General features: G+C 41.6%; 1 protein-coding gene across 2 annotated transcripts in view; it reads left to right on the top strand.

Annotated features, from left to right (window-relative positions):
- Window positions 1-836: 836 nt before the first annotated feature.
- Window positions 837-16,401, top strand: part of HMA1 (heavy metal atpase 1) — an 86,435-nt gene continuing 70,870 nt past the window's right edge. Inside the window, exon 1 of one of the 2 annotated variants that reach the window (XM_087697246.1) lies at window positions 837-1,867. In XM_087697246.1, the coding sequence (XP_087553372.1) occupies window positions 1,097-1,867 (771 nt within the window). In that variant the 5' untranslated portion in view covers window positions 837-1,096. The remainder of the gene's footprint in view (window positions 1,868-16,401) is intronic. The other variant, XM_087697245.1, reaches the window with a different exon arrangement.

Genomic DNA, 16,401 nt, shown 5'->3' with positions numbered 1-16,401 from the left:
TAGCTTGGAATAAGAATAGATAGATTGATGAGAGTGGAGGATATGTAAGCCATGTGAGAGGTGGCAGTTACCATATTGAATAATGCACTTCAAACAATAAGTGTTCTGTCAAGTTTGATGAGCTTACGAAAGCTCTGACAATAAGACACATAGGTCTATCATTAAAGAAACAGAATCTTAATTATGGTTGTTAAATCTTTATAAGTTTAGCCCAAGTATGTATATAGAGTGTGTATTGCTTGCGAAGTGCAACCCCCTGCATTATGTATATAGAGTGTATATTTATAAGTCAAGCTCAAGTATGTATATAGAGTGTATTGCTAGGTGCAATCCCCTTCATGTTTTGCCAACAAAGGGAAGAATTTGTGCTATCCAAAAAACGTGAAGGCATTGAGGCACAACCAACTTTACAACAATACATTTCTACACAGAGCTTAATTGAGAATAAGAGACCAATAGAGTGATACTAAAGGGATTTATATTCCATATGTAAGCATTTGTGTCATAGCTTTAAGTAGTTTTAAAAAAACATCCCTATGCATGATGCATGCCATTACTGCATGTAAAACATCTCGTTTATTAGCATTGCTCTTTAAGACATGTTCATACAATGGTGCAAGTGACAAGGTAGTACATGTCCCAATAAAATTACCTATTAGTAACTTTAGTTTAGTGTTGAAATATAAGGATATCTTACTTTTCGAGAAAGAAAAAATTATTTTAGAAAAATATTCTCTCGTGTAAAAAAAAAGGAGTAATGCTTTTGCATGCGATAGTGTACCTTTATTTTAATTTCACTCACAAAAGTACGAAGCTAGGGAGAGAGATGAACTCACAAAGCCGCCTATTGCAAGAGACGGGCTGAGCCAGGCAGGAGAATATGAGGATAAATAGATGCTGCGCAATTCCGAGCCCCTTGTGTGACATGGGCTAACGCTAGTTTCCTTCCATCACGCAAAGGAGCTTTCGCTTTATCTCGCAAAAGCCAAGAGGAATGATTACTCCTCAGCTAACTATGTCGACAGAATTCTGTCATCACACGCGAATAACAGGAATGGCGCACAGTCCCTAGTCTCTCCAAGATGGCCTTGTATGGATGGTTGTCAGGGCAGAATGGCTTCCCTTGGAGGACCTGTCGCCTTTTCCAGTAAACGCATACCCTGCTGAAGGTGCATATCTGATCACAATGGCTCAGGTGCTTGTCCGCATTGATTATTCCTCTCTCAGACCGCCTTTGGGACTATCGGCACGAGATTCAAAGAGCAGCGGCTTCGGGAAACAGTCGGTTCCGAGCATCGGCATTCCTCGCTCGCAACTGCCGCACATTCCAAGTTCGCCTTTTCCCGGGCGGCAGCACCTCAGCACTGTTCCCAGCCATCATTTTCATCATTTCAAAGGGGTTGGAGCTCCGTGTTGGTCTCCTTGTGCACAATTATCTTCTGGGACACATGATCACAGTCACCATCATGGCAGTGAGCAGTCAAACGGCTCATCTGGCGTTTTCAGGCAGTATCACGAAGATGATCACGCACATTGTGCAGATGTTCGCCATCATCATCATGAACATTATCATGATCGTGAGAGGTCTGAAAATGGGAAGAATGGGAACTGTGACATCAAGCATTCGCATTCCCATTGCCGTGGTAATGACTCTTCCAATACCAATTTTGCTCAAAGGGCTATCCTGAAGCTGGCTGCAGTGACACGGCTGTCCAAATTGGCTGATGTCTTACGTGACAACTTTCGCCTTTGCTGTCTTTCAATGGCCTTGCTCCTCTTGGCTGCAGCATGTCCCTTTCTACTTCCAGCTACCATCAGTACTCGAGTGCAGAATGGCCTGATTATCACTGCCTTTCCTCTAGTGGGAGTAAGACATTCCTGCACCATTTTATATTTGAAGAACTTGCATTCGCATGAATATTGGTGCAATGAAATGCATAATCCCTTATAATTGTCCTGTACAAGGATTCTTGTAATGATCGAAGTATAACAACAATATTTCTACTTTTCTATGGTCCTGTAGGCTCCAAATACATAATTTAGTAAAAGTCAGTTTGCTTGTGAGTGTTTCATGTCTTAAAACTTTGTTGGAATACTTCAGAGTAATTCAAAAACTTGCTGTCACAAACCTAAATACTTAACACATACCATGATAGAGAGCTTTGGGCTGATTTTGTGGTAGCAATTAACAGTAGAAGATTGTTAGATAGACTCACACCTTTTAGAAGAACAAGAAGTTATTACAAAAGGCAATCTTTGGGCTGATTTTGTGGTAGCAATTAACAGTAGAAGATCATTACATAGACTCACACCTTTTAGAAGAACAAGAAGTTATTACAAAAGGCAATTTTGTTCATGTGAGAGGTTTCTAGGGTAGGCAAGTGCCATTATGTGCTGTTTCCCAATAGGTTACAACCCATGGTTCAGACAATGACAGCATAGCGATTGCAGCATGCTAGGAAGTTGGAGGGTCTTTGTATCTAGTCCGCCTGGGAAAGGGATGAGAGCCACACCCAATGCAAAGAATATTGAAGCTTATGGGTGGAATCCATGTGATTACATGATAGGTGGTTGAGCTGCTATGCAAGTGCTGGACAGAAAGGGCAGGAGCTGCAGCAGATGGATTCAGAGGTGGTGCTGCTGGCAGCAGCTAGAGGCAGTGCTCACATGAACTGGGCAAGGAGGTGGCAGCAGTACTCTGCTGGGAAGCAGAGGTGGTGCAGAAGGTACAGGGCAGGAGCGCAGAGGTGAGGCCTGAAACTGAGGGCAGTGGCATCACTAGCTGTAGCTGCAGAGGTGGCAGCAGCAGACCTGGGCAGTGCAGCTAGCTGCACAGAACAGAGCAGAGGGCAGTGCTGGCTGAAATATGGTGGTTTTTCAGGCAGACGGGCGGCCAGCAGTGGAACCCTAGGCGGTTCTGCACTGGCTGTCATACAGCAGGCTTAAAACAGCACTTCAGGTGTTGCATAGGATAGTGTGCAGCTGGAAGTTGGATCCCGAATGGTGTAGGCAATGGCAGCATGGTGAGATACAACTATTGATGGGAGATTGTTGAATGCTGCGAAGAATGGGAGCCAGTAGGAGGGCAGTGGCTGGAATAGCAGTTGATGGAGGTGTGGCGCTCAATGCCAATCGCTGTGGGGAAGAGCAATGGCTATGGAGTAGCTGCTTTGATACCACTGTTGGCCTAGGTATGAAGTAATTGTGTGTGATAAATGAGAAAGAGAAAGTGAAGGAGAGAGGGAAAGAGACAATTGACACATAATAATACTCAATCATTAATGAAAGCCAATGTAACAATGAATGAGAGTACAGTGCTCAAAGAGACCACAATGAATAATGCCACACTTCATGTGCTAGTATTGTGCAAAGTGTCTTTTATAGGAAAAAATTGACCCTAAAACGGCTTAATTGTCATAAGAAACCCTAACCCTAGTGACACTAGAGTCCTGGGTGACTAGGGGTAACAATTGTTATAAGTGATAGTTTAAACACTTATTGAGCCTAAAACATGGAATAAAGGGCATTAATGTGGAGCGAATGAGATAGTCTACAACCTATAGTGATTGTACCCTTTTGGGAATGAAGATTGTGGAGCTAGTTTATGCTATAAGTTGGAAATCTTGCAGCTTGTAGCAACGCTATCCATGAGCCACAACCAAGCATAAAATAATCTGAAATGCTATTTGACCTACAATAAATAATCTAGGGAATGCTACTATCTAGGATTGCCATGTGGCACTGTTGTAATGTTGTAATGTTTCCATTACTTAGTTTATTTTAATGTGCGTATACATTCCAAAGAAAATTGATTTATGTTGTACATTAAAAAAAGAAAAAGAAAAAGAAAACTAGCTCTAATTATGAAACTAACTCTCATTATGAAGATAATTATTATTTTTAATGAGGTATTATATGCCAATTCATGGAAGAAAGACTTGGGAGACCCTCCTAAGACTAGCTTATTAAAACTATGTTTGTAGTATAGAATAACAAAAAGAACTAGCCTAGTGGATAGTCACTTGGCAGTTAAGTGTACTTGGGTGACGATACTGCCGGGATGGGTGACCTCCCGAGAAGATTTTCTTACAAGCTAGTGGGAGCTTCTCGCGCGTAGCCAATGGTACCAATGAAGCCTTCGTAGCCTATTGCCAGGTATACCAAGGCCAAGATGCCAATGTCTATGCCTTGGTCATCGCCTTAGTCGTAAGCCTTGGAGTGACAATTGCCCGACGACGCGCCATGCGGTACTCGCCCATACATTCATAAATTTTTATCTTGGTGCTATAGAAATGGAGCTCCCTCTTTGATGTCATCAGAAGCGTTAAAAGACATTGAAGAACTTTATCCTATTCTATCAATCTGGTTAGAAGTTATACCTCTTCTCTTGTCCTTATTCCGTCTACTAGAGAGAGAGAAGTATTGCTCTCCATGAGGCAAGAACCATGTGCGAGGCCTACATCACTGAATCCCGCAATAACCATCATTATCATCAAGAGTCTTACACCCTTGCCAACCGGTATTACTACCGTGTTCTTCTTTTTCTATGAATCATATTTCCGTCATGGCCTCGAAGAAAAAGAATTCAAAAGCAAAAATCGTGAATGACCCTACTAATGTGGAAGCAACAATTGGAGTTGTGAGCACGGGAGTCACTAATGGAGTCACGAGTGGGGATAACAACCCTTTACCAATTTCGATACTATAGGTTTTCTAAAAATTTCGATCCGAATTCAATAGAAATAAGATAAGTCTCTTAAGAAATACTACGATCTTAGAGTATTCACTTGGTAAATTATTAGAACATCTTATAGGCTAGACACTGTTAGGGAAACTACTAAATTCTAGAACTCGAGAAATCATGAGGAATTTTTCAAGATGGATTTATTAAGAATGATTCCTGAAGAAATTAGTCAACGATATAGTTTAATCTAGAAGCTTTGATAGAAGATTTTAAGATCGGAAATATCTCTAAGTTAAAGAAACTGACTTAAGGCCAAGAAACTTGGTTACAAGAATGTAATTATAAACCTTAAACTGAGAGGTTAGAGACCCCAAAATCTAAATACCTTAGGTAAAGAACTCATTGCGTGAATTTCAAAGGTCAATTGCTACGAGATTAATCATCACTTGAAAGTTGCATGGGTGTTTGAAGTCATAATTGCTTGAAGACATCAATCTTGTTTGTGATTTTCTAGATTAGATCCTGATTGAATTAAGTATTGGAACAGATATAAATTGAGGAGCCCTATACCTCCCCCAAGGATAGGTGCTGAATCCCCATACCAAGAGGGGATGTTTTTACTGTCGGGGGGAAGCATGGACCGGCTCCGATGGCAAGAGGTCTCCCAGTAGGGATCGCATTAAGTAGGAGGTGGTTAGGATGCTAGGGGATTCTGGCTAGTAAATCCTTTATGTACCTAGGAACTACTTGGTCCTCTATATGGCCCGAGTTGTACTTGGGAACGCTAGCTATAGGTGATTTGATCTTGGTGACGTGTAGATGCGCCGAATGAGGCAACACGTGAAATTGTAATTTTTCTCCTGTATGGGTGGGAGAACACACATTATGGAACATAATCAATGAATTTGTTTTATTCTGATTGTATGCTCGTGAGTAAATTACGCAAATGAACAAGGGTCATGGTAGTCACTACTTCCGGACAAGAAGTCTCTCGAAGGACAGCTCTAGATGTGAGCTAGTTGTTGATAGGTGACTGTTAGGTCAATTAGGAACCTTCAGGTTGATCCTCCGTGGGTAACGACAGGACGCTTCCCCTTTGGGGTAGACCTAGGGTCAGAGAGCCGGACAAAATCCGATCATTTTGGTTAGAGTATGGATGGCGACGACTAGAAGGTAAACTCTGGGCGACTACTAAAACATTACTCGTTACGTAATAAAGGCTAGTACGTTATAAATGTGCCTGAAATTGGACTTGCTAGTGACCACAAATTGATGGAAATGAACCTTCAAATCTGACTTGGACTATTCAATTGAACAGGCTAGAGCAAATTGGGGCAAATGCACTCTAGTTTCCACTTGTAATGAACATGACTAACACATGAGAAAGATTGATGGACAAAGACAATGGTAGAGCTCCCAAAGTGCTTGTTTGACTCAAACCAAGGCTTACAAGTAGCAAAGCATATATAGGGGAAGACAATGTAAAAAATTCTACTAACAATCTCACCTAGTGACACACAAGTCGTGAATAACCTCATATTTGTCAATATCAAGCTCTAAATCCTCTAATCTCTCAATCATTTTGCCAATGGCCTCATAGACCTTGCCTATGGATGGCTATGTAGCAGCTGTTGTCAAAAATTATAGGTGAAGGTGGAGCTTGATGGAGAAGGGTGCTAACACCAAGGAGAGGATGGTGATGCCAGGGGGAAGATGCTCGAAATACAAGGCCTGATGTTGGAATAGATCTCTTGAAACAGAAGAGGAAGAGTGAAGGCAGACACAAGCCATGAACCGCAATGTCCTCCTGATGGGGTGTGAAGTCAGTGGAAGAGGTTGGTGAGAGAAGGGAAGGGTGTTTGATGACGGAGGAAGAGGGGTGAAGAATGACTGAAGAGTGGTGGGGTGGTAGAAGTGGAATTTGAATGAATGAAGTGATTACCTATTTATAGGCATAGGCTGCCTGGGTGGCGCACCATTGTGTGGGCGCCCATTGGAAAAGTGGTCTAAATGTGGATACTAGCCCTTTTTGGGGTTGTCAGTGCAAAACCCTAAATGAAGTGCGTAAATTGAAGAAGTGGTTTTTCAACACCTCTCTTAGGCCCAAAAAGGGATGAAGAAAGAGAAGCGAAGAGAGATACGATGAAGAGATAGAGGATTTCGGAGATCCGAGATTCCACCTGAAAGGTAACTAGCAGTAAGGAACAGTAGATGGGATGAACTATAGAACTAGACTCCACCTTGAAAGAGAAGCCAATAGCTCCGTAAGTCCATGTTGGAAGGAATTCGAAGGTGATGTCACCAAGCCGCAGTTGAACCTCGAAGGCCCCGATATAGGTGGTCTCTAAAGATCTTGGATATTAGGAGGAGAAATGACTGCTTGAAGATAACCATCCCAAAAGAGTAAATGATAGGTGACAAACTTCATGTGAGTAGGGCCCCCCCTTGAGGGTGCAGATGCAAGGGCCCCCTCTGAAGCCAAAGAAGTAGAAACTCCCCTCTAAGGGCAAAGAGAGGTACATCCCCCCTCCTGAAGCCCCCTCTACAAGAGGGGGAATCTAAAAACTCATGGATTACGGACTTTGAATCATTTGATGATGAAGGAAGTGCTGCCGGTCGTGCCAAAGAAGGTATTTGGGGTATTGAAGAGCAAAGAACTCCCAGAGGTGGCCTCTCGAATTTGAGTAGTCGAGGGTGGGGAAAAGGGAGGCTCAGGTTACCAAGGGTCTGCAACAGTCATGGTCTCTAAGTGGATCATACTGTGGAGCCGAAGTAATAGAAGGGGTTGAATAATCATTGTCTCTCGAAGGAGCGGATTGCCGAGGGGATGGTATTTGACAATCACTATCTCTCAGGGGAGCGGGCTGTAGAACTGTGGGTTGTCTAGGTGGTATTCTTGAAACCCTAGAAAAAGTAGAAGCAACCTCTGTAGCACATTGCGGCAGTCATGAGGAGGCCATGGTACGAGTCGATCGTCTTGTGGCTTGAAAGGGCTTAGTGTGCATTGGATGTGTCTTATGGCCTTGAGCATAAAAATTCGAAAGCCGGTGTAGAATAAACTCTGTGGCTCAGAAGGGAGAGGTGACACAACAAGTGTATGGGGGTAGATGCGTATACTTTGGCGGGGTAGGAAGCAAAGGTCCATATCGACAACCATCGGTGGGGGTTCTTGTGATGCCAGAAGCGGAGCACCCTATGGTTTGTCCATTTGCTTGTGTAGAAGTCATAGCACTGGAGTGTCACCTGTAAAGAGGAAGAGAAGGGTATCTTTGTCTCCTGATGATGTAGTTGAAATGAAGGGGGAAATCAATAGATGATGCCAAACCCGCAACTTGTTTGTGCCTTCTCTAACGAACAACGACTTTAGCTCTTTTTGAGCTCCTACGCTTTGATACCATGTCAAAAATAACAGGTGAAGGTGGAGTGTGATGGAGAAGGGTGCTAATGCCAAGCAGAGGATGGTGACGCCACGGGGAAGATGCTCCAAACTCAAGGCTTGATGCTGGAACAGGGTGCTTGAAGCAAAAGAGGAAGGGTGAAGGCAGCCACGAGCCACGAACGACAGTGTCGTGAAGGGGTGTGAGGATAGTGGAAGGGGTTGGTGAGAGAAGGGAAGAGTATTTGATGGTGGAGGAAGAAGGGTGAAGAATGATTGAAGAGTGGTGGGGTGCTAGAAGTGTGAGAAGTGGGATTTGAATGAATGAAGCGACTGCCTATTTATAGATATAAGCTATCTAGGATGTGACTACCTATTTATAGGCATAAGTTGTCTAGGGTGGTGCACCACTATGTGGGCGCCCATTGAAAAAGTGGCCAAAATGTGGACACCAGCCCTTTTTGGGGTTGTCGGTGTGAAACCCTAAATGAAGTGTATAAACTGAAGAAGTGGTTTCTCAACATTCATAAGCATCACAAAATGCAAGAACGGCTGTACCATGGTATCATGCACGTCACGTCCTTCCAAAACATAGGGTTTTCAGTCAACTCATTACATTCTTGGCCTCCAACAATGTTGAAAAATAGACAATGTATGCTCCAGGAAGAGCTATTCTGAATCCCATATGCACAGTGAGGTGGAACAACCCAAACTCTATAAAGCATTGTACTTGACTATGAAATGAATACAATGTCATGATGCTTTGTACTTTCAGTTAAGTGTCTTGTCATTGTCGATCTTACACAAGATTGTGTTTATGAGTCCAAGCTAATCTATCTTGGAACCTAATTGACTTGTGTAACAGTTTGTCTCTGCTTGTCCATGTCATTATGAGTTTGGTCTTCATCTTTCATCCACCATAGCTTGTGTCATGCTCTAGATCCTCATTGTTTAACATGGTATCAGAGCACAACTGAGCATGGCATAGCTCTATTTTGCTCTCATTGAGCTCAGCTTGAGTTTAGTTCAGCTCAGGACAAGTCTAGGACCTTATCTTCCACTACTACTTCTCCACTTAACCTTGTGGTAGCCATAGCCAACAATACCCTGCCTGCTTGAAGCTCCCATATCTCTCTCTACCGGCCAAATTTTACCGAGCTTCCTTCTGGAGAAGTGTTCCCCCTTACTGAAGCTTCTTTGTATCACTTGAAACATCAGCATTGCCCTTCCACAAGCTTAGCATTATCAATTTTCTCAGGCTTTGTTCTATATCTGCCATAGCCAGGTCTATATCTACATCTGATTGAGCCTCTTGATCTCCACCTACAGGGCATAACTTCACTTGCTCTCTTTAAGAGAGTTGTTCCTTGACTGAAGGCACTTTTTCCCATCACATTAGAAGCCAACATTGAGCTATACAGAACAAGGCATTGACAAAAAACGTGAATCAGGCGCAGAAAATGTAGACAGGGAATCGATGCCAATCAACGATCAGCACGCCATGCAATCATCTTGAAGATTATAGGGCTTTTGTAGAGCTTGAAGAGAGCTACATTTCCATAAAAAACTTTTGGAAATGATCCACTATAGATCATGAAATTAGTAAAAAATCAAACCTGTGTCTAAACCCTAATCCAGGAAGCCATAGCCAAAGCTTCAAAATTTGACATTCTTCACAGTTTCTTCTCACTGAAGTCATCAACATTGATTTTAATCACTGAGCAATACTCTTTGAAGTTCATTATTGTTCTGGAAGTGCTCGAGGAAGCTCAAAAGCCATCCGCGAAGTTCGTGAGAGAAAGCAGATCAAGTACCGACTAGTATCCATTAACACTCAACTAGTGTCAAATTGACATTGATTCTCTTGTGTCTCTTGACACATTAAAATACAATCTTTTGCTGGTTAACTGAAGTTTAGCAGTATGGTAGAGCTTGAGCAAATAACTAAATTCAATGGTGAAGGATTTTATGCTTGGAAGGAAAAAACCATGTATCACCTGATGCGAAAGGACTTGTGGGACGTGTTTGAAGATGATGCAGATAGCAAGAAGGATGATGAAGACGGGTTCGTTGAAGACTAGCTCAACACCAAAGAATGGAAGAAAATGAATAACAAGGACTAGGCATCATTGCCTGGGGACTAAGTGATGATGTACTACATCATATATCTGGCATTTAGAAATGCTAGAATTGCTTGGGAGGAACTTGATAGAATGTTTGGTATCCAAGCAAAGAACTCAAAGATAAAACTACTCATGCACTTTTATAAACTAGATATCAAAGACAGTGCTTCTATGACCACACACATTAACAAGTTCAAGAGCTTGAAAACCCAGCTTGCAACTCTTAACTCTTAAGAAGAGTATTGATGAAGATGAAGCAATAGCCGTACTGCTTGCAAGTGTAAACAAGGATCCATATGAGAACCTTGTGTCCACTCTAAGTAATGTTCCCAGTCTCTCACTCAAAGATATAGAGCATTCAGTGCTTGATGGAGAAAGCAGATTTAAAAGCAAAGATGTAAAAGAGACCAGCTCAAGGGAATATCTCCTATACACCAAAGGAGCTACTGGACCCAAAGAAAGAGGTTGAGGATTCAACACCGACAACAGAAGTCAGATGCAATGTCATTATTGTGTTAAGACTGGCTATATTGCCAGCGAGTGCTTTCATAAAAAAGAAGCACAATGTATGCAGAATGACCACCACCAAGGTCAATTCATGAATGAAGAAGAAGAAAAAGATACTTCCGCTACCATCAACAACTCTGACAGATTGTTCTAAGGAATTTGGTTCCCATAATGGATGTAAAACAATCCTACCAAGATGTAAAGTTTCAAGTCTTAACTTGATTAGGCTGCCCAAGAGCTGGTCTCCTGGTCCATGTACACATGTAGGGGGGGCAAAAGCCAGCAAGGGTAGAGACTCATCATTTGAGGGGGGGTGTTAAAAAATAGACAAATGATGTATGCTCTAGGAAGAGCTGTCCTGAATCCCATATGCACAGTGAGGAAAGTGGAACAATCCAAACTCTATAGAGCATTGTACTTGACTATGAAATGAATACAATGTCATGATGCTATGTACTTTCAGTTAAGTGTCTTGTCATTGTCGATCTTACACAAGATTGTGTTTATGAGTCCAAGCTAATCTATCTTGGAACCTAATTCACTTGTGTAACAGTTTGTCTTTACTTGTCCATGTCATTATGAATTTGGTCTTCATCTTTCATCCACCATAGCTTGTGTCATGCTCTAGATCTGCATTGTTTAACAAACAATAGCGAAGTAGATTGTGGAGAAATGGTAGGGTTTGCTGCAAGGAACACGGAGTGTGTACGACAAGGACATAGACGAGGAACTCCGAAGCTCAAAGAATGAAAATGATTTATCATGTAGATCGATGATACCATGGAGCCTTAGGGCTTTGTGTCTTGTAGACTGGTTGAAACCAGCTTTCCTTAATTTTGTAAGGGTGGTGGAACCTTGATTTGAAACAACAAGCAATTAGTGCATAAAGTAAATGATATATTGAAAATTCAGCTATTTACCACTTTGGGCTAGATTGTGCTTTAGAAAAGAGACGAGCTGATACCAATTGACCCCAAAATCTTACTTTTTGCAATATTTATTTTCACATTTATGCCAAAAATTGATTGCAAGTGGGATAGGCCAAAGCACCATATCGCACCCAATTTGCAGTCCACTAGCCGAATTTACAGCAACAACCTTCACAAAACATTGAGGCATGCATGCATATGCGTGTGCATGCATGGGTGTAGCTAAGCATTGACCTAACGAATACTATGCTTAGCCATAAGACTTAAAAGCATTGAACTCCCATAAAATATATTCCCCTCCTCTATCATTACAAAGAGTAATGAGCTTGCAACCACCATTATTTTCAGCCATAACCAAAAAGCTTTTGAAACACACATGTGCGTGTGTGCGCGCGCACACACACACACACACAGCAATGAATAGCAACAAAGGAGAGTGCTAGAATATCACATCCACTAATGTGAGAATAAGTGAATGACATATACTCCATATAGTACTATAATATCTAACCCAATGTGGGTGTTCACACGAACCCTTCTATAGCTAGTAGGTATAAAATGCCTATGGATAAGAGTTCACATCAAAACAATGGAGGAACATGATAAGTGTAACACCCCCTTGAAGTGAATGATGTGAACATATATTGAGAATGGCAAATCAGTCCCCAAATGATAGTAAGCCTAAAGCCTTGCAGAAGCCCTCAAAATTATTTTTTCAAAAGAGCTTTAGTAAATATATTTGCCAAATTGTCATGTCGGGATATAAACCAAGTTAATCTTCTGTGCTAAGCATTGTCCTAACGAATACCATGCTTAGCCATAAAACTTACAAGCATTGAACTCCTATGAAAGATATTCCCCCTCTCTATCATTATGAAGAGTAATGAGCTTGCAACCACTATTATTTTCAGCCATGGCCAAAAAGCTGTTGAAACACACATGTGCACATGCATGCGCGCGCGCGCGCGCACACACACACAACAACAACAACAACAACAACAACAACAACAATGAATAGCAACAAAGGAGAGTGCCAGAATGTTACATCCACTAATTTGAGAATGAGTGAATGAAGTATATTCCATGTGGTACTATATTATCTAACCCAATGTAGGTTTTCACATGGGTAAAAAACCCTTCTATAGCTAGTAGGTATAAAATGTGCATGGATAAGAGTGTTCACATCAAAACAATGGAGGAACATGATAAGTGTAACATACCCCCTTGAAGCGAATGATGTGAACGTATATAGAGAATGGAAGATCAAATATAGAGAATGGTAGATCAATCCTTGAATGTTAGTAAGCCTAAAACCTTGCAAAAGGCCTTAAACTTATTTGTTCGAAAGAGCTTTAGTAAATACATATGCCAAATTGTCATGTATATAAACCAAGCCAATTTCCTGTGCATGAAGCCTTTCTTTGACATAATAATAATGCACTTGAATATGCTTAAATTAGTGCGAGCACGAAACACTAGGTTCCTTGCAACCACCATGGCACTTTGATTGTGAGTATAGATAAGAGTAGGTAATGTAACTACTGGTAAGTGTTGTAAGTTATCTTTGAGGTATTGTGGCCCTTTCCAATTTACCAAGAAGATATGTAGTGTGTTCTAGGAGCTTGACTTACCTCCAGAGATCCGTGTTCATCTCGTGTTCCATGTGAGTCGTTTGAAAGAACGTTGGGGTAAGGTGAACCGATAATTTTGATTGAGGAAATTCGATGGCTTGAAGGCACCGCTCGTTATATTTGGTTTGAAACCGAATTGGTTCTTGACTATATGTCTAAACGATCCCATCGGGTTTTCCCACTTTGTTCTTGAGGATATAACTAAGGACTACAATCATTTAGAATGGGGGAAGTGTCACAAGGATGCGAAACTTTAATGTTGTTGTTGCCATGTTGGCTTAGACATTAATGAAATGTGCAGGTGATGCAAAAGTCAATTAAGTCACAATGTCAGGTCTATGACCTTGAGAAGTTAGTGGATGTCAAAGGCAAAAGTTGTAATAAGTTATACTAGTGGTTAGGTAGTTGGTGACAATTTGGGCCTAGGGTATTTAATTAGCCATCAAATGTCAATGGTGACATTAGAAACGGGCATTAATTCTAGTTTAGGGACTAATTTAATTGTGGATGGGCATATTAAATTTTTTGGGTAGAGACAAGGGCTGAAAGTAATTTTCAGAATAGTTAATTCTGGAAATTAATTTAAATGGTTGAAAAATCCATTTAGAAGGCTGCCAAGTGGCAAAACAAGTTGCCAATGGAAGGAAAGGCTATTAGAGGCTGTTGGAGCCTCATTCTAGCATTATGGAGGTGGGGAGAGGAGGAGAGAGAGCTGTTGCTGCAATTTTCCAGCCATTGGTGATCAACCCAGCCATTGGAGTCTATCAAAGAGTTATTCCTAGTTGATTAGGAGGCCATTGGAGGTAACGGCCCTTGTAGGCTATCTACAGGTAGGTGACAACAATTTTGGGGCCCACAAGGGTAGGTGATGGCATGTGGAGCTCTTGTTGATGGTGGCTTGTAGTCTTTCAGCCATTTCCAGTAGAGCAGCAGCAAATTTGGACACTTTCTCGCAATAGAAATAAGAGACGCCAAATCTCAATGTATCTCATTCTATTTTCATAGAAGCTAAAGAGATATTGCAAGGGGCACTAGTTTTGGGGCTAATTGAGAGTTTACTGTCCAAGATTGATTGGTAAAATTTGTGTTTTAGTTTATGTGAATTTTTTGCTTGTTGTAATTAATGTTTAATCAAGTTAATTGTTATTTGCCACCCTACTCGAGAAGGAAGGCTGGTTTCATGGTTCCATTGTTGGCATACCATTAGCTCCCTTGAATTGGTGGGCCTGTGGCACTTGATTGGAAGTTAGAAGCATTGCTTTAGTGTTGAAATTGTAATCGGTTGAGCATTGTGGCAAGAATGTCTTTATATAGCGAGATGGGATGAAGCAATGATGATGCCTCTTAGTCTGAAAATTCACAAAAGGAGGGGAAAGATGCATTGCTGATCTTAGACAAGGCACTCAGCATGGGCAGCCAGCTGAAAATGTTGGTGTAGACCAAAACTTTCTAGTCCTCTTGAAGCTGATGACCAACAAGGGGAGGAGGAATTCAATGACCAATTCAAGGATCAACTAAGGAAAGGAGTTGAAATGTTTGTGCAATTGGCAACAACTGATCCTTGGTTTATGCACTTTTTGAACTTTCCAAAGGAGGACAACAAAGGTAAGAAGAGAAAATTGTCTTCAAGAGCTTTGGGACAACAAGATGTACCAAAGGAAGAGCCAATGCAACAGAATGATGTTCCAAATGTGGGTAATGAGCATAAGCAAATGATGCTAGTGTTGAGCTAAGAAATGCATTCTATGCTGATTAGCCACTTAAACAGCCCCAAAACAAGCTTAATTTAATGAAAATCCTAAAAGGGGAAGCGGTTCGAGAGAGTTCAATGAAACCCTAATTTGGGAGGGTCCATCCTCATCTATAAATAGACAAGTTGCCCCCATCAATCTTAATCCCTTTTTGTGCAGGTTTCTCACTTGAGTGTAGATTTCAGCCATTAGTCCACACACACATGGCTGTCCAACCCCAACAACTGCTGCCACACCGTCCTTTGCATCTAGCGCTCCTCCATCAGCATTGGTGATAGTTTTCTAACCCTCCTCTGCTTGTGTTTGGAGCTGCCACATCTTGGCAATAGTATACACTGCGTGCATCAGCCCTCTACAACTTGTGACAGCCTCTCCTCATCAGGGAGCAACTTCTCTCCATCAGGCGGCTCCTCATTGGCTGCATTTATAGCCTTTGATTGTCGCCAACCCTCTCCCACACCCTCTCTTGCTTGCATTTGGTGCTCTAGGCTCTTTTGACACTCGCGTTCACAACACCCTTTTCATTCTACACTCCGAATGGTGGTCACAGACTTGGGATTTATTTTCGGTGGATGTCACTCTCCGACACACTTCTCTACCCTTGGGCACACTGTATACTCCTACTTTCATTTATAGCATTCATTCACTTCAGAGTTGTGTTCTTTCTGTCCCTTCTTCTGTTTGTGTTTGAGTTTTGAGTTTTTCCTTTAGGGTTTGAGTTTTACTTTCTGTGTCTGTGTTTGTCTCGTTGTGCCTCTGTTGTGGTCGTACACTCTATGTTTCCCTCAGTGCAAACCCTAGCGGTGCCTCTAGATTCTTCTTCACAGCTGGTGGGGCAATTGAAGTAAATGTAAGGCCAACTTGGTAGTGCCAATCCAATGCTTTTTGGATAGCAAGGGATGAATGCTTATGTGGTTACCTGGGGTACTTTGGTGTCAGTTTGGTTTTCCAAGAAATAGCTAGCAATGCTTTAGCTATGGGGATGCAAAGACCAAATGTGTTTGGTATGTGGCCACCTATGCATGGTATGCAAGGCCCAATGTATCTGGGTATAGCAATTGTAATGAAAAACCCAATGTATAGCAATGTTTGTATGATGTTGGGGCACAAAGTGGTTTGTTTGATAATGCCTTTGCTAACCTTGGTGTGTTTGGGACTCATGGTATTAATGTTGGTCATGCAAATTCTCTATATAGCGCTGCTCATGAGGGAAATACAACTAGTAATGCCTAAAATATATGGGTCAATGTATTTTGTTATGCTTGGTGGTATGCAAATTCCCATGCATAGTCACATTGTAATGTTTCAAAGCATACATATTGCAAATAGGAATGTTTCGTAATGCATTTGGTGGACATCTGAGATAACTCAAAAGAGGCTTTGAATTAAAATTCCAAGAT

The sequence above is a fragment of the Lygodium microphyllum genome, chromosome 17 (assembly GCF_053477565.2).
Source record: "Lygodium microphyllum isolate KBCC chromosome 17, Lygodium_microphyllum_v1.1.10, whole genome shotgun sequence".
Taxonomy (NCBI): Eukaryota; Viridiplantae; Streptophyta; class Polypodiopsida; order Schizaeales; family Lygodiaceae; genus Lygodium; species Lygodium microphyllum.
This window is presented reverse-complemented; position numbering and strand designations above follow the sequence as displayed.